The sequence below is a fragment of the Mesitornis unicolor genome, unplaced genomic scaffold (genome assembly GCF_000695765.1).
Source record: "Mesitornis unicolor isolate BGI_N332 unplaced genomic scaffold, ASM69576v1 scaffold44661, whole genome shotgun sequence".
NCBI classification, from domain to species: Eukaryota; Metazoa; Chordata; class Aves; order Mesitornithiformes; family Mesitornithidae; genus Mesitornis; species Mesitornis unicolor.
The window spans coordinates 32325-51784 of NW_010166627.1; the positions used below are offsets into that span (position 1 = coordinate 32325).

Here is a 19460-nt window from a genome sequence, read left to right on the forward strand (position 1 = left end):
ATTCATACCTGTTGTGAGCTACTGAAGTTTGTAGAATTTGAAACAGAATTGTTTGCATAAATAGTGGATGATGGTGTAAAACTAGAACCTAAAATTAAAAAATACAATTAACTGTGAGAACTTTCTTGTGAATAAATAAAAAATTCTAAATTCAGTATTCTATGTTAAAATATAGATGAATCAGAACCACAAATAACTTTTACTTTCTGTTTACACAATAAAATATTGTAATGAAATAATAACTGTAACTTCCACTCATACAGACATACATTCCTCTTCACACCATGCAAGGAAGGCATTGGCAGTAAGTGGTTACATTGATCGAGAAAGCATTTTTCAGTTTATTGCAGTGTCTCACCTCTCAAATATTGTTTTTCTCTTTTGCCTTAATTTCTAAGTTCTAGCACTTTAGTGTATGTTCACTCATGAAACAAAAAAACTTTTCCAAGAATGTTTTAATGACCCAGGTGTTTTTAATTGATCTGTAATGAGGCATGTCCTTGTCTTCAATATAAGTCAGATGATTCATATTATAATTTATAATATTTACATGATTATCTGTTGTATAAGAAGCTTGAAGTTATCCAAATAAAACAGGTTATCAGTGATCAAAGGGCAATACATGAATTAATAATTGAATAAAAACTGAAAGAATAAATATGAATTAAAAAGAAATTCGAATAAATTATGTTAACCCAATGAGAGAAAATTAACAAATGATGTCATACTCAGAAATAGGGACTCAAGGAAAAGTGACTTATGTATGCTTCCAGTCCTGCCATGTGATTTCACCCCATAAAATCATGAAGGTGCAAATAGGGACTGCATTACATGACCAGATCTAACTGAATAGATGACCAAAATGAATGCATATATGAATATTAGTACTGGAAAAAAATACTTAGCTTTAAATTTTAGAAGTAAAAGTAGCTGCCAATGACAAATGTACTTGCTGGAAACCACAAAAATGGATGGAAAATACATCATGCATATGAGGGAAGAGGGTGCTGCTGGCAGCAGTGGGACGGGGTGAGCTCTGATAGTGGTGGCTACTCACCTGGCATCTGATAAGAATAGGGTGTTTGGCCTGGCTGTGGGGTGGAAAACCCTGGACTGTAACTGAGGCACCCGCTTTGCAGTGGTGATTGTGTCTGTGAGAGCCCACTTTCCGTCTTGATGCCTGGCAACATTACACCCAAATCTGTATAAGAAATTAATTTTCAACTGATTCTTTAAGATATTTTCTTACAGTTGGGAAAATAAAAAAAATAAAAATAAAGAAAGCAAAAAAAAATTCACATCAGCATTGTTCTTACTTTTATGTAAGATGAAGTAATAAAAGGTGAAATACCATAAGTGGGTAAGCTGTACGGTTGTCCGGTTTGTGAGTAGGCTGTATAGACTGCTGGTTGCTGCATTCCCGAATACTGGGTTTGTCCGGCATAGGCAGACATTGTTTGAGCTGCTGGTGTAGAAAGAATGTGTGGATAGGGCCTAAATATCAGGAAAAATAGCATTACTGTGGCAACAAATACTTTGTATGTTGATTCAAGCAATAAAGTAAAGAAAAAGGTTTAAAGATGTCCAAAGGCAGTTCATTATTCTGCCAACTGTTCCTCTTCTGGGATTTATTCCATCCCCCACTGAAATAAGCTGAAAACCACTCCAGCTTACATTCCCCAGGGCACAGTGAATATTTTGTGCTGCCCCCTTCACTACAATTTAATTCTCAAGCTACTGTGTCCAGCTCTAGGTGGACTATACCAATGCCACTGCTATATGGCTTTATACGGCTTTAATGCCTTTGAGCCAAGATCAGCCTGCTTAAATCAGAAAAGCCCCCATGCTTTTTTAATCCAGTAGAGAAAAACTTGGACTGGAAGACTGAAGGAAATACAGAGGTGAGCATTAAAGTTACTACATTATGTCCTCTGTGTGCAGTTCTGCTTCAACAGGCATCTAGTCTCTGGCTTCAATGGGAGATGGATCGTGCCCATTGCAAGCAGCATGAAAAATACTGATGGCAATACTTTGGTAACCAGATGGGCTTTAAATGTTTGGAAAATATGGGCTAGGGAAATAGAATGGAAATAAAAATGGTCTTTTATTTATAAATACTAGGGTTTTATAGAGAGATTCGATAAAATCAAGTTTAAAATTTTTGCCCTCCAGAGTCGCAAAAACATACAGAGAAACATTTGTCTTGGATTGTTTTGTAAGTCAAATAAGATTTTATGGACCAAGAGTTGAATAAACAGTCTCTACAGAATTACACTAGCTGAAACCTGGCCATTAAAAGCCATGACTAAATTTCAGATTCTATTTTTTTTAAAAATTTTTTCTTTCTAATTAGTTCAGTACAGTTGGCAACAGTTACTATCAGAAAAGGATTACTCATTAATTTAAATGCCAATAAATTATAACAGTAGATTAGAAATTCTATTAAACCTTGTAATATATTTGGCCAAAAGTATCCAATATCGTTTGCCAAAACCTGTTTTAAGTGGAATGAGGGCTGTTCTTAGTTCAGGCACCTACTTTCTGTATCAATAAATATTTGCTACCATGATATGAAGGCAACTTTGTGGAAGAAACCTGAAAAAGCCTAATCACCTACAGTTTCAATGTTTTAGGTAACTGTATCAAATACATGGAAACAAATAGACGGCATACTGAAATTAAACACTGTTGTGCACTATGCTGATCGTAGGACAAGCAAACTAATCGTCTGCCAACAGCATTCTTGGTGCTTTTTCCTAAAGTTCCTACTCCTGAATTCACATAATTGCCCAAGAGCCTGTTTTCCTCCAAAAAAAAAGTGAAAGAAATTTTCTGTTCCTCACAATGCCCACTGTCTAAAAAATAAAAAATGAGATTAAAAGTTAACTCAATTTATTTGATTTTTTTAAAATCTTATGATATTGGAGAAGGAGGAGGAAAGGATGGTTCATGACTGTGGAATGTTTGGAAGTGTTTGACAGTGCTGGAGCTGGGAGGATCTGTGACAGGTTTACCCCTCAGTATGCATCTTGCACAAGAAATTGTGATTTCTAAATTTAAACTGTCTTCTTCAAAATATGTCTGTATACATTGCCAGCACTGTTAAGATGTTGCTGAGATCATAATGGTCTGATTTTCTCCTTCTGTTGTGTGCGGATATTCAAGATAATTTCTTGTGCAGCGAAACCATACTACACAGAGCAGGATCCTATTCTGCAATCAAGTGAGGAAAAAAAAACTTGGAAAGAGAGCTATAATGGAGTCAGTACTGAGGCTTAAGTATTTTCTTTTCTCTGTTTCTTCTGCTGATGAACACTTGTTTGCAAGAAACCACAGAATTGCCTGCAGCCAAGGTCAGTCCCTATAAAAGACCAGAAGAGGTGCAGACACTAACTTGGAGGGATATATCTGTGGAGAGTACTGATGCGCTGATCTTGGGCTGTAGCCACTACTTGTTATTACTGTAAAACAGAAAATAAGAGTACAGCAGTTAGAAACATCATGAGACCAATACAGTCGAACGGTCTGAATACCAATTCAAGCAATATTAGCAAAGCAGCTGATTGAATTAGACAGCAGATGTCTGCAACATCTTAATACAAAAAGTAAAAAACTCACAAATCATTCATTGTTGTACAGAACTCTTTAGTTGGTATTGGTGCATTGTGCTTTTTCAGCCTGAGATGTTTCTGAGTATATTGCAGAGGCATATATTTCATACATTATCTGTGATCCACACACCATAGATCTTTCAAATGTTCAGGTTGTATTAAAATTGGTAGTTAAGGAGAATCTTGTGAATTTACATATGATATTGCACAGTATTGAAATAACATACACATATTTTTAAAGTCTCACATTAACAAGTTTAATTTTAATATTGGGTAGGAAAAATATGTTTTATATGAGTGTGGTTAATTTTAGTCATCTTAGGTGGTGGACGATACCAGATTGATCACTAGAAAATGAATGTCATTACTTATCAACAGGTCAATTAGAACATATCCACTAACAGCAATATTTTTATTTCAAAAGTAAGGATAAACAGTCCTGTTCAGTAGCCATCAAAATTGTGTATGTCTACTCTACTCACAGCTGCGTTCTTCCAAGAAAGCTAACGGAACAATAGTCATATCCCATTAAAATTTCATTCAAAAGCAGTGCTCACACTGGATTAATTCCAAGTGTTTGGAAGTTTCTCTTTCCTTTAGCCATCTGTCTTGACTAAGACAGATGTATTCCAAATATATGTACTCTAAAAGGTTGAACCAATCCCTTCAGAGCAAATCCATACTGGGCAAACACAGAGTGTCTTTATTAGGCCATCTGCTGTTCATTCACTTTTCAAAAGATTAAAGTAGTACGCAACGAAGCACTGGAATTTCTTTAGTCTAATCAATCATAGTTGTACTTCAAAGTGTATCCTCTTCCTGAGTTGTTTGTAATGGCAGTAGAAATGAACTTTCAGAATTATATAAGTGACAAATAGGTTTAGGTTCCTAACTATTTTATGAAACATGATACATTTCTACATCCAGGCCTAATTAACATCTTTGATATCTACTGCTTTGAGCATTTCCAGAACTTCATATTTTTAAAACTAGTTAAATGAATTTAGAACATGTAGGACTTAAAAGGAAAATACAGTAGAAGAAAAAGATTATCTTATTTTTTAAAATGTGCAGTTAAGTATGGCTTGAAAATAAAGAATAATTTGATAATAATTTTTTGAACATGTGCCATCAGATTTTCTAAAAGAGCTGCTGATAGAAAAGGCACTGAGGGTTTGCCTGTGATGGAAATCTGCTGAACTGAATTTTGTGTGGATATCAGTTTGGGTTTTTTTGAGGAAACCTTTTCGTGGTTTATGCTCAAGCCACAGAATGATCCACGAGGTGTGCAAACAGCCATTCCCAGAGTCAGATGAACCTACAGCTGTATATATCAACATAATCTTTCTGCAGAACTCTAAAGGATGCTCTCAGTTATTTAAAGCTTGTAGAGTAATTGGTCTTCCCTGTTGTACCCCTATGACCTTTCTAAAGACAAGCAATATCTAACAGAGTGACCTTGGTGATTCTCAGGGCAAGGAACTTTTGTGATCCATTATCAGCTTATTGGATCTTTTTTTCGCCTGTACTGCTCCACTTTTTGTCTGATCATTTGCTGGATGACAGCTCACTTGATTAATCAGTTTGGTTAAAGCACATTTACCATTCCACCGCACCTGATGTAAACGACGAAAAATGAATGACTGTTCATTTAAATCACTTAAACTATCAAAACCTAAAGTTTTTCAGCAAAAAAATGCCCTGCCTGCTTTTTTATCCTTTCTGCATATGCCTTATTTTTATAAATTCAGACAAGAAAATAAAATACTTTTGGAATATGTCTGGTTTTAAATTCCTTTTTTTCTTTTTTTTTTTCAGTTTTCCCAATGATACTACTGGTTGGAGGGAAGAGAGAGAAAAAGAGGCAAGTGCCCCCAAAGAAAATTGTGTATCTGTCAAACTACAAAGCCTGTTCCTTTCACTCTGTCTCTGGTAACTTGTCCCATTGATCTGCACACTACATTTTATATTGTGATGTTTGAGAAGCACAGAATGTAGGACCTACTCTAAGAGAACATTATGATGGAGTAGAGCCTGTGGACTATGCCTGTGTCTCATAGATCAGATTGGTAATTCTAAGGGTTATCAAACTGCTGCTTCTGAGGACTGTTGGCAGTGGAGGAGATGGTTACAGTTTCTATAACTGCTCCACTTTATGCAGCCATTTATATGGATGGGGATAAATGCTGTTGATGTGTTGCTTATATTAAAACCAAAACCAAAACTGTTTATTCTCTGAAAAACTCAAATAAATCTAAGACTTCTCTAGTTGAATTTACCAGAGGAATGCTCTTCAGAGCAGGTATAAGACCCTTGACTTTTCAAGTGTTATTATGGTGCCGAGGGCATATTCTAGTCCCAACTAATGTTGATACACAGAGGGGATGAAAAGGTGACAGTCAGCTCTTACCACATACCCTGTTAGCTCAACTGGCCAAGGTGGCTGTGGAGAATTAAAATTACCATAAACTGTCCTGATAGCATGTATTAGGTTCAGTATACTAACACAGGCTGGAATTTTGTATTTTTTCATCACACATCTGGAGAATTCTGTGCAAAGAGGTTAGGTTAAAAGGATCTCATTGAAATAACAAATCACAATGTCTACACATAAGGGGACCAAAGGTAGGTTATAAAGCAGTGGCATTTCTTAACTTCCCCTGTATAGCCTTCAGAAATTGTTTTCTATATGCTTTTTGTGGGTAATAAATACTAAGTGAAAAGGATTATGAGAATTTCAAATGTCTCTCTCTCCACTCCATTAAAATGGTAAACATTTCTCAAATCAATCCAGTACTGTAAGCAATTTAAACACAAAACTACATGCACTCACTTTATAGTGGCTGCGGCAAATTCAGAGCATGAAAATGCTCAGCTCAAGGCTGTCCTGAAGCTCCCCATATCTTGCACATACCCATCCCAATGGGAATCTGCTTCAGGTTCACAAAGCTTCAAATCCAGTATAGTGGTGTTAATCACCAATTTCATTCTTCGAAGAAAAAGAAAGAGGGATGCGCAATGTGACTATCCACCTGGCTAACTCTTCCTAAAAGGGACAGTATCTTCCAGGGACAGCTCTGCAAGATGGAGGAACCGGAGCCCTGAGTGTAAGCTGCAACACCGCAGCCTGGGCAAGGTCACTGTGGTGACTGTCACTCTAAATTCACAAGATCTACATGCTTTAATTTTCAACTTTTCAATCAAAATTGAGGTTCATCAGTTACCCATGAGTCCTAATCTGTCTCTCCTTCCCTGCACCTCACACAGTCTGACCACCACTTTCTGTGTTACAGCTGGTCATTAGGGACAGAGCAGGCAACTTCACACCTCACAAGGCTTGTTCAGCCTTCTGCTCAGCTCCAGGACACATCATGGGTTTTGATTGCCCTTAGAGTATGGAAATCAATTTTAATGGGTACAATATGTGAAGGAGAGGATTTCTGCATGGCAGACTCTCAAATATGTCTTGGCACAAGGATCTGTCTTTTCACCCATATCTTATTTAATAAAATGTTTAGTAACATACCCAAACCCTTCCCTACTCAACAAAGGATGCTTGAGTCCCTCTGACCTATGGTTGTTGTATAAGACAGAGTAGATGATATCCCTACTAGTGGTCTATATGTCTAGGCATCCTCATGCAATGAGCTCAAAAGTGCTCTGAAAGCTGCAAGAAAGTGCTAGCATTATCACTTTGTCTCTTTGGGAATAATACATGCATATAACTGAGTATTAGGAAAAAACAGCATTCAGTCCTGGGCTTTGTTATCAATGTTTTCAATTGCAGCTGATTTGTCTGAAATTATATCTCTCTACTAGTCGGTATTTATTGTCTTTTGCAATCCATTAGACTTCCCAAATAGCCAGATAGGTTAAAGAGTCAGAGAAATACTTTTTTGGTGACTTTTCATTGTTCTTTAGCACTCTGCCACAAAATGGTTGCCATCAAATTCTGCTATTTGCAAGTACCAGTAAAAGACGAGTGTGAAAGTAATGGGTTTACTCTTTATGAGTAATGCTCAGTGCATTATTAAGGCATCTCTGCATCTCACTCTGATGATGAAGATTACACATCATTCAGACAGACAGACTTATGGTTTCCCACTGTGAATGACCATACTCATTTAATGCTTGAGTTTGTAGCCTAAACTGAGAATCAATTTCATATTTCTTTTGAGTATGCAGGTGACTAACAGAAAAAAATGATTATGTAAAGCTCAAATTCCTGCCTTTTTTGAAGGCTAATGGGTGAGTGGCAGCTGGGGAAATCAAGCTCTTACTAGCTTGTAATCTAAACCTGAACCAGAGGCTGCAAATTTTGGCACACCTTCATGAAAATTTTGCCTTAGCCATGTTTTACACACTGAATCCAACTCAGATATTTTAAATGCATGGCAGAAGCTGATCAAATTTCACCAACAGTGACAAAATCACATATATGCTTGCACATTTATAATCTGCAATCACTACTAAGAGAATTTTAGGACAGAGTAACAACAGAATTAAAGATAAAAGCTATTTTTTAGCCAAGATTATTACTTTTTAATGAAACTTATTAGACTTTAAGTTGATGGGATTTCTTTCTGTACAATCATAATGAGGACAATGTTTTCATTTTTTCTAATCAGAAATAGTATATACTTTATCTCTCAAAAAAGACCTTTTCTTCAGGCACTAAATTTGTTATAAATACTTTTTTGAATAACCAATTTTGGAGTATATTTACATTAACTGATGCCTAAAAAGCAATTCCAGAAACATACATACACTCAATTTTTAAAATATTTTTATTACACAGGAACACTGTGATTTCAAAGCTATTTTAAACAGGGATTTGACTACCTAAGTCTACCGAAGTAATAGTAGCATCAGCATGGAGCGGCAATTCCTGGCTTCAGTGACATCTCAGTCAGGCCATCACTGATCTGGTATTTTCAGATGCAAAAATTATTCTCCTTCTTCTCATTGTTAATATTATCATTATTAGCAGGATTCAACTTAATGATTAGAAAGCAGATTATTTGTACATTTCCATAGTTCATCACCTTTTAATAATTTATAGAAATCTACTTTAAAACTGCTGTTTGTTTGAATTTTTAAAGAAGTAACTGAAAATTATGATTATTTAAAGTAAAATATAGACTTTATTTTCATGGAAAGAAAGAAGCTTATGTCAATTTGGTCAGTGTTTAAACTAATACATTACTCATAGGAATAAAAAGATTAGCACTGAAATATAACCCTTAAGATTTTAAATTTTACAAATTAGAATGGCTGTTACCAATACAATCCATTTTTTTTCTTCCTAAGATTAGGAATACTAACACTAAGAAAAATCCACAGTGCAATAATAACATTACTAGTATAAGATTTTTGCATATGGTAATGGTCTTATTCATCATTAAACCTTGTTTAAGATCATAAGTCATGAAAATTGTAGATTTTCACTTACAAAAATGCAAAAGCTATTATTATTGTTGTTATTATTATTTATTAAAATGTTACTTCATTGTAGTTTTTAAAGATTGCTTCCATGCAGTGAAATGTTTATTAGTGAAGGTTATGAAGCACTGTAGCAATGTGCATCTATTATTATGTGATCTTATTACAGCTTTACCTGACCCAGTAAAAGTGTCAAGCGATCCATCTCCAGTTGTTGTTGTTGTTTCACTGCTGTTCAAGGGTTCTGTTTTGACTGCAAGAAGAGACACTACATAGAAGAATAAGTAGACATGAGATTTTACTTCTAAATTTATAGTGGAGTCCTCATGCCAGTCTCACTAGTGGTAGTCCAGCTAGAACAAGCACACGGTGCAACAGCTTCAATCTTTGCTCTATCACGATATTGAGACAATTAACATTTGCTCCATCTGGAGTGGCCATGCACCTACACAGCTTTTTATCTGTGCATTCATCTATCTACTCCTCTTAGCAACTGGAATATCTTCTGTGGAGTTTTCAACCTAAATCTAATTGATTCCAACAATTTCCTAAGAGTAACAGAGAGGAAGGAAACATTAGCTGTCAAGGGATGTAGCACATAACAAAAATAGTTTTGCCTGACAAGTGAAACAGTAATAATATGGTTTCATGCTTATATAGAAGCAAATTACTTTCACAGTGCCAGCATTCTGCCTTTTCACTTTCTCTTTTTTGGCGTACGTGGGGAGCTTTTTGAGCTAGGTCACCAGCAAGCAATTTTCCATAAACGAAGAGAGAAGTTTAAAGGGAAAAAAAAAGCAAAAGACCTAGAGTAGGACACAAACAACAGCCACAACAGGTTAGCTTCTTACTTAGAGGTTACCAAACATTAGGGTCCACTGCAGACTCAAGCCAATTCTCATGGATCATCGTGCACTCTTACCAAGCTCTAAGTAAAAGCACCACAGAGGCAATCTAGATTTTATAGTTTAATATGTTACCAAAACAGACCATTTAGAATGGACTTTTGGAATGGAGTTTGTGAACCACCTTTCTAATTGATGTGGTAAGAAACAGCGGTACAGAATGGACTGCAGCTTTTATTAGACTTTTGACTGGCAAATGTGGAAACATTACCACAATCACTTTGTGAAGGTCATTTAGGCACATGCAAGTATTTATCACATATATATCAACAACTTGCTCATAGATATCACAGGACCAGTCGCTGACGGGGCACAGAGCAAAGTGGCAATGAAGACCTGCGTGGACCACTACCACGGTCATATGCCAGCTATTGAAATTCCAAGGATACAGTCTGGGATTTGTGGAGAAGCCTTTGCAGTGACAGCTGGGCTGACAGAGCCCCCCAGCAGGTCTAACATGTGCCAAGCAAAGGCATTTTCTGCCAGCTAGTTACTTGATGTCTCTGAGGGACATCAGCTAAGCTGACCAAAACCCTCACCTCTCAACATCACTGCATCCTTGCGTGACTTCACTGGCAATAGCAAGGGGAGGGGAAGAAGTTTCATGCTCTGAGCTGGCAATGTATTTACAAACTATGGCTTAGATTCCAGTCACCTAACTTAGACATTTAAAAGGTGCATACTAATCTCCCTTCATGTTCAGTTGAGAAAGAGAAGTACTTCCAGAGGGTGATTTAGTCCAAGTACAGTCTGAGCTGCCCTCAAGTTCACCATCTCTCTTACAGCCTGTAGAGGAAAAGGTAGTGGATGACCTAAATAAAGGATTTGGTTTTCTTATGGGAAAAATGTGCAGAATATAATCTACAGAACCATTCTGCTATTCCTCTCTGTGTCTGTGAGCACAACCTGGAGCTCACCAGGAATTGCACAGCTACCAATACAGCTGCATGTGATGGGCCTTGTGTGAGTCCTACAAGTCTTTTCTCCTATTTTGTCTCCTCTGTCCAGCTGAAGAGGAGGGATGGTACAGTGGCTTAGTGGATATGTGGAGTCCAGCCAACGTCAACCCAATACAAGAGTGCGAAAATTTACCTACATGAAAAAACCTACATTTTAGTACCTTTACCTCTTTCTATTCAAGAAGGTTGATCATACCAAGTCACAAACCTGTGTTCAATATTCCATCTAGAAAAACACTTCAGTATGTGCCTGTTTTATTTAACAAAAACTTCAGTAGTGAATTGAAATGTTTACTTTCAAGTTGGGTGTAGTTCTGGTTAATGCTAGATGCAGTGTACTTCTATCAGCACCAATAGTCATAATCTTTTCCTCTCCCTGTCAAGAAGAAAAGGACCTAAACCAAAAGAAACTCAAGTACTTGAGGAAAAACATCATATTGCCACTGTGTTTTGTTGAAAAATACATATAGAAAGTATTTTTATATGTGTTTGATTTTAAACAGTCCTACTTTGTTATACTCAGAATTTTTACAGTAAGGAATCCAGCAAGGTCTTTCCTCAGTGTAGCTGGACGTTTGGACTATTACCTTTCTTTCTTTATGTTGCATGTCATTAAATCAAGAGGGGAATAAGCATTAAACTAACTAAAAAAAAATAAATATGAAAGAACAATCATAACATCAGATCAAAACCCAGGAACATTTATAGCTGAAACAAAAAAAAAACTAACACCCCAAGTGAAAACATAGAATTATCTCTAGGTTTCCTGACACATGTGAGTGTGGTTCTGGCACTCCTGTGGCAACTGCTCTAGACAAAATGCAAAGACTAAGAATTTGAACCACCATTATGGAAAGACTATGTTAAACAGTGTAAATGTAATACTCTATTTTTTAAAGCGTAGATTAGTTTAATGTTTCTACATACTGAAAGACTAAAAATTAAATTAAGAGCAATCTCAATCTGGAAAACATTTGAGTGTTGCTAACAGTGAAGACTGCACATGCTAACTGAGTAGGTTTGCCATTGTGGTCAGGGACTGGGGCATATGGTGTACAAGGAGAGATAGAAGAAGCTGGGCTTGTTCTTTCCTATGAAGAGAAGACTGAGGGGAGAGCTAATGGCTGTCTGCAGCTAGCTAATGGGAAAGCGCAAAGAAGGCAAAGAACAAAGACACACTCTTCTCAAAATGTGCCCTGTGAAATGACAGGAGGCAACTGACACCAGTTGCAGCAAAGGAAAAATACAATTGGATATAAGAGGAAAGTTCTTCACTGTGAAAATAATCAGGCCCTGGGACAGGTGCCCAGAGAGGCTGTGGCATCTCCACCCTTGGAGATATTGAACGCTCAACTAGACATTGCCTTGAGCAACATGATCTAACGGCATAGTTGGCCCTGCTCTCAGCAGGGGTTGGCCCAGCTGACCTCCAGTGATCCCTTCCAAACTTAATTATTCTGAGATAAACTCAGAGTACAGCTCCCAACAGCCAACAGCTTCTATAGCGTAAGTTCTTCACTTGATGAAAGGACTTAGCAGACCAACATGACTCCTACTATGTCAACCTCTTTTTATCCCAAAGAACCTGTCTAAATTAAGGACTGAAAATGAACACAGAGTTTTAGGGGTAAGAGATGCTACTACTGTGCATGAAGCAGGACAAGCAAGTGCAATAGCAGGAGACAATGAGAGTAATTAGAGCAAAGAAGTCTGACTAAAAGCTCACGTAAGACAATAAACCACATAGTTTGTCATAGGAATGATTTTCCTCTTTCTTTTAGCAAGCCGTAAAGGGTTTCCTAGGAATATACTCAACTGGAAGCACAGATCTAAACATTCTATTGCCTATGGAAAATCAAATTTAACTTTGCACCAATGCTGAAGTGTCCTCAGTAATGCAAGAACTTTCAGACTACATTTTCCCACTACTGATAATTAGTACGTAAATTATTACCTTCTAGATTTATCTGAACATGCTGAACAGTTAACTGAGGTGACAGACTATGTTTGCTCAGTCCTTTCTTAAACATAAATTATTGTAGCTGAGCATGGAGTCAGTTATTCTAGTGCAAATGATCTCTTGTGCTCAAGTCTGAACTTTTTTTTTTTTGGTAAATTCTTTCTGGATGTGTGGCTTGCAAACAGAAGGCTAATTCTGAAGAGTTTTTTTAAAAGGAAACTTTTAGAAATCTTCCTAACTTTAGTCCAAACTTGCATAGCTTAAGTACTGGCTTGTAGAGAGTCATGGTGATACACGTTTACAACCATGATTAGTCCCACGTGTACTGTAGCAGTATCACACATAAAATTATTATTAATAATTATAACTCATAACAATTATTAAGACATAAGAGGAAACTCATAAATGAAAACACCACCTTGGAAAATTTAACCAAATGTTTGTAAAGTAGCAAGTTACATATATTAGAATACTGGACATAAGGTTTAATTAATAATGAAAGTAGTAGGAGGAGTAGTAACAATAATGTCAATCTTGTGTGCTCAGGTAATCATGCAATGTTGTACCTAAAGATAAAAGAAAAACAAATGGGCGTGGTGTGGGAAATCCACTGGTCTGACTTCCAGCAATGCTGAGTACTGGCAATTTCCAGCAATGCTGATCAGCACGGGGCTCTCCAAGTCTCTCAGAGCCTGTAGACAGTCAAGCTGAATTTAAGTCTGTTAAAATTCTCCTTGTTTAACAAATGCATGGTAAATTGAAACTTCCTACCCAACTTCTGGTCTTGGGAAAGTCCTCTGAGAAGGTGGGAAAAAAGGAGTGGAGAAAAGAAAACCGTGAAAATGTTCAAAACACATAACAACAGAACAGAGCAAACCAAGAGAGATGTTACACAGCAGTCACGGAGACACACCACCACACACATGCACTGTACCGGGGTCTCTCATACTTGTTGCAGAAGAGGGAGTACTGCAACTCAGCAACCAGTCTGCAGTGTTTAACACAGTCATGTTGTCTCCTGAGAACAGGAATGGTACAACGTTTCATTGTCTCAGGGTACCTGAACAGTCTTAAAGGCAAGTAAGTGATTCTGCACTTTGAGCTAAATCTTTTAACTGCACTGTATTGTTTTTATGAGTATTATTTTAACTGGTTTATTTATGCAAGTATATATAAAGGCATCTACTTAATACTGTTCTTTAATGGTATGCTTGAAGTTTTCCCTTCTCTTTATACCAGAATAAGTATTCTATTTTAAAATATAAATAGGTTGAAGCTTAATGGTTCAATCCCTCTCTGCAGAGCTCCGTTACTCTCACATGCAAATACACTTTTTATTGACATTGATGTATATTTTTTTTAAGTGAGGATAAGTGAATAAAATGTTTAACATTGCGAACAGAAAGAACAAACTAAAAAATTTTCTTGGTGTCAACAGTAATAATAAACAGCAGCATACAAATGCCAAAAATGAGAACTGAAACTCTAGCTGGACTCGTATCCATGGTGTCACTGTCATGGACACTAATGGGAACAGGACTCCACCTTGTAACATGGTACCCTGCCTCCCACTCCTCCAATTCAGCTATGGCAGAATCCATTATCTGAAAGCATTGGAACATTTGTGTGGAAGCTGCATGGTAATGCTGTACCTATAGTAATAGATGCGACAGTATTAACCAGTAAATTTTAAGGAAAATCTAATAATCCATTAATGAGAAACTTTCATTACCTGCCAAGAATTGGAATTAGCATGTTCATCATGTAAAAAAATTACCTGAGCCTAATTTTGATATACTTCTTTTGACAGAGCTTTTAAACTAACCTAAATAGGTGTAGCTTGGGGTATAAGAGCACTCAGCAATGAAGTATGATGCAGAAAATGCAATTTATTTCAAGTTACCAATAGGTGTAGCCAAACTTCTAACATTTTGTTCAAATCTACTGTTCCAAGATTTTCCTTGTTTCACCTTTGTGCAGTTCTGCCTCTTACTTCAACTGGTGCAAATCAAAGAAGTGCTGTTGGAATTCTGACTGTCATGTTTTTTTAATTCTTGCTGGGTTTATAGATGGGTTTATGCTTACCCTTGAAATTATGTTTAAAAACGTATTAAACTGAAAACAACCAAAATTTTCTATGTGGCAGCAGTGTCTTATACGTACCTCCTGTTCCATTTGTCGTAACTGATGTGCTACTGAGATTAGGTTTATCCAGTTTGGAACTACCTGGCACATCACTACTTCCAACAAGATTATGAGGACTGGCTAGATCTTGCATTTCCATAGACCTGTTAAAGAAGATGACAGTATTTAAATGTACTGTGTTACTATTTATAATAACCTGCTTTTTCTATAACAACTGTTTGTTTTTTTTTTACATGGTATGTTTGTTTGTAATGCAACCAGAGTAACAAATCATTACAGGTTCCTTTAAGGTCTTCTTTGATTTTTACCAAACCTAAGACAGTAGCTAATAATTTGATGTGAACAGCAACAAGGCCAGCATTTTTCACTTTTCCTTTAGGTATTACGAAGTAAATGACACAGGCTTATGAAACTGCTCAAAGAGCTTGTAAAACATGTGCATGAGGGAGTGCATGTATATATATGCGCTTGTATATATGGATGGATGGATAAATGTATGTATATATGTATTTCTTCGAGGAAAACAGAGAAAAGTCTGTCATTGCAGAAAAAGTCAGAAAAGGAACTTCTGCCTACCGTTTTCTGTAGACTATGGATGGCTTTCATTCAGTGACAAGAGATCTGTCTTTCTCAAACAAAGCAGACAAGGAGCATTTCTTGTTAGATCGGTAATTGCAATCCTATTTGCAGTTTGTTCTCACCTTTTCCTGGCTTCATTTATAAATTAATTACACAGATTTTTTTTTCCCCAGAGAAACAATTTTGCTATGTATAAGCAAATTTGCCAACCCATCTGTGACAGGAGAACCATTTACCATATGTATACTACAAAGGCCAACAGAAAGATTGTCTTACAGAGCTGTAAAACCCCAATTACATTGTAGAAGAAATAAATGGTTAGGAAAGAGATGAACAATTGGGATAGTTCAGTAAGAGTAACTGCTCCTATTCATATTCTGGTCAATGGAAAATTTTTAATTAAACACCCAGCATCTTAAGTATTTATTGCAAGTTTCACTTGGAAATTGCCTGTCACTGTGCTCCACACATCCTCTTCTGGGGAAAAAAAACAAACCAACAAACAAAACCCCACCATCTCTCTATCAGATGTGAGTCTGCTGTCTGAATCTATTTTTTTTTCTTCAAGATAAGGAAAAGAAAAGAAAAAAACCAAAACAACAGAATGAAAATGTCTCCCTTTTCGTGCTTCTAATTCCATTGATCTCCTGGATTATTTAGCTTACCTCTCATTGCATTCATTTAACCCAAGACCCAGCTTTAGAGTTTTCATGTCTTGAATGTCTACCAGGAAATGTAGGAAATACTGCATCTCAACTGGGAAATTGCACCTTACCCAAAGGCACATGAAGCCCAGGCAAAGAGTGTCATTTTCTCCCATAAATGCTCGGATCAAGCCTGAGATGCGCCAATACTCCATAGGCAGGGTAGGCTCCCCAGCAGCAGTCTGGGAAAGCTGATATTGCAGGAGGCCATGCATCAGTGGGTAAGGATTTTATAGCCATACTCAAGGAAATGCAAAGGCATAAACTGAGATTTGAACTGCCTTGACCCGGATTTCTTCATCTAACTGTATATACATTTCTACACATCTGTCAGCAGTGCATTATATTTATTGTCTACTGGAAATCTGATCAGTGTTAGATGAAATAAAATGAACTGTAGTGGTTTACTAGTCTATCAGTTTTTGTTTAGTATTTTCTGTACATGGATAGCAGCTAAAGATTAAAAAAAGTCTGTGAGTTTCCATCTTGTATATATTTAAGGGAGCAGAAGAATGCTACGCAAAATAAATATGTGTTTCAGTGATATACAGGGTAATACTCCCCACGTGTTCAGTTAGCAGTTTAAGTGGCATTATTTCCTGTTCAAGTATGATCAGCCCACAGATACCTAATGGACAGCTCTAGCTTAGACAGTTCACGTGTGGTTTTTTTTCTTGTTTAGCATGAAAATTACAATAATTTCTTTTCAGACAAGCATATATCATGGCCACAAATGTTTCAGCTACACTTCATAAACAAAATAATCGGTTTACCTAGACAGTGTATTTAAGACTAATACCATCTCAACCACTTTTTCACACTTGAATCAGATTTTCTAAATCAGAAAACGAAGTAAGTTCACCGATTTTTGTTCATTTGGCAAAGAATATAAACAAACAGACACTGTAAAAAGAATAGTTTTTGTTTCATACCAGTATGAAACCTTTTGTGCAGAAAAATACTTCATTTGCCTTATATTAATTTTTTATACCAAATGGCATCCCAGTCCACAGACAAGGCAAGGTAATTAACTAGTAGTTTTTTAAAAGTAGTATATTTACAAATAGACATTTTCTCTTCGTGAGTAAAAGACATACTGTGCTTATTGGTAGTCTATTAAGGATAAAAAGGATATCCAAACCAATAAAAAGTTTCACAAAACCATGCACATACATTATACTTATCCTGGGTGCTCTTCTTTGTGTGAACAAGTAAGGGGATTATTTTAATATATCCTTATGCAATTTATTTATTCAAGTGCACATGTCGCCTTCTGTGTAACAGATGTAATTCAATTCACTTTTCTGGATGCATTTAGTTTACTTTTAGCCTGAAAAAAACCTCAGAAAGATGTAACAGACCTACTAAAATCTTACAATTTCAGTGAAGGGAGGATTCAGGGAAAATGCTTAATAAAATAGATGAAATAATTCCAACATCTTGAATTAATTTTGTCAAACTAAATTTATCAGAGTCCTGCTTTCACTGACTTAATCAGAAGCAGGTTCAGGTTCAGTATGTGCTTTTCTGCACTAAAAAATGTATAAAAGAGTGATCTCCAAAGGATCAATTAATACTTCTATGTTTATGCAGTTACTTATTAAAGACTGTATTCTAGTAAATGCAGTGTGTTTTGATTTAGACAGAAAATAAAGCCTATTGTTAAAGCTGTTTAAAAAACTACATTGTACAACTTTATTATTCATTTTTTTCTCCACCAGGCAAGTACTATTTGAGCTTTAGTTTTCCCCTTACTTTTTAGAGTAATTAGGGAAAATGCTCGATTATATTAAAAGATAAATTTTGAGAGGAAACAGATTACTTAGTAAGAAGATGCTTTTATTTCTTCTTGACCGTTTATTTAAAGAACGTTACTGTGATTCAGTGCTTCTGAGTCAAAACCTGAAATCTGGCAATATGGATTTGTCTTTTATTCTGCTTTGGCAATGCTTTAAGTCTTTGAGAACTGGTATTTGCACATGCTTAGTGGATCATTTTAGAGACTTATTGGAAAAGTCTCTGAAACTTCCTGTTTGCACAGAAGAGCCTCCCAGATCCTCCTGGGCTTCAACTCCATCCTGGACATGTACAACCCCAACAGACTGAAGCGGGTTTGTGTCTAAAAGATGGTACTGTGTGAATCCTGGGCCTTTCACATTTTGTTCTCTGGCTTGAAGCAACATCTTTTCAAGGGTTAACCTATGCTCCGGAGTGGGTTAAGGAACAGAACTTGTGATGCACCCCAAACTTCCAGCATGCACAACCCAGCATCATAACCCAGCCTTGGACAGGAAGGTTTAAGTACAGCTAAATATGATTGCCAAGTTTGACAACTGCATCACTTTATTTCTGCATTGCTTTCACTTGTATTATTTTAAAGGTAAAAAGCTCAAGCCTTGGTTCTAGGGTTGTGTTTTTAAAATTCCTAGGTTTTTTTTTCTTTCATTACAGTCACATATCCACTTGTGCCATTCTTTTCCTCAGCAGAACTAAAATCCATTTCCAGAAAAATCTGTGCTGTTATAACTTTGTTATCCATTTGCATTTCTAATTAGAATACTTTCAATATGGACTAAAAGGCAAGTCCTTCCACAACTCAAAACTCCATTGATTATTCATGAATTCTAAAGTAGATCATATTTAGATAATTTTCTTTTCTCTTTAAAGAGATCGTGTTTTAACATGTAATATTTTTGTGACATAGTTTAATTTTACTGTATTTCAACCTCTTTTACTAACAAGTTTGAAAGTATGAAATAACTTATCAAAGATTTATAAAAGAAAAAATATTCTAATATGAAAACAAAGTACTTTAAATCCTAGTCTAAACAGGACATTTTATAAATACTAATTCCTCATTGTGCAGCATTTGCAGCAAATCTAAAAAAAAGTTAATTTAAAAGAGTGGCTAAAGGGTATTTAAAATTGAATAATTTCATTTAATTCATAAATGAATCAGAAGAAAATTCTTTAAAAGGATGTAAAATTATTTTTCTTTTTAAAATTCTTTAAAAGGAAATTCTTTACGTAATTTCCTCTAGCAGAATCTTTACTAAACTTCACTGTGGCAAACATCTACATCACCTGGGTTCTTTTTTCTGTTTTCCCCTGCTTTTCCTATATCCCTCCTGTTGTAATCACAGTTCCTACATATG

The 19460-nt window shown here is 36.1% G+C and overlaps 1 protein-coding gene across 4 annotated transcripts in view; it reads right to left on the reverse strand.

Moving 5' to 3' along the window:
* EYA4 (EYA transcriptional coactivator and phosphatase 4) overlaps positions 1–15161 on the reverse strand; it is a 47446-nt gene extending 32285 nt beyond the window's left edge. For 2 of the 4 annotated variants that reach the window (XM_010195030.1, XM_010195028.1), the window contains exons 1-7: positions 15041–15161; positions 9229–9306; positions 3395–3461; positions 2535–2537; positions 1352–1494; positions 1058–1180; positions 9–88 (exon numbers count right to left, since the gene is read on the reverse strand). In XM_010195030.1, the coding sequence (XP_010193332.1) occupies positions 9–88; positions 1058–1180; positions 1352–1494; positions 2535–2537; positions 3395–3461; positions 9229–9306; positions 15041–15161 (615 nt within the window). Of the gene's footprint in view, positions 1–8; positions 89–1057; positions 1202–1351; positions 1495–2534; positions 2538–3394; positions 3462–9228; positions 9307–15040 lie in introns of all 4 variants that reach the window. The other 2 variants (XM_010195027.1, XM_010195029.1) reach the window with 2 other exon arrangements.
* Between the last annotated feature and the right edge of the window lie 4299 nt (positions 15162–19460).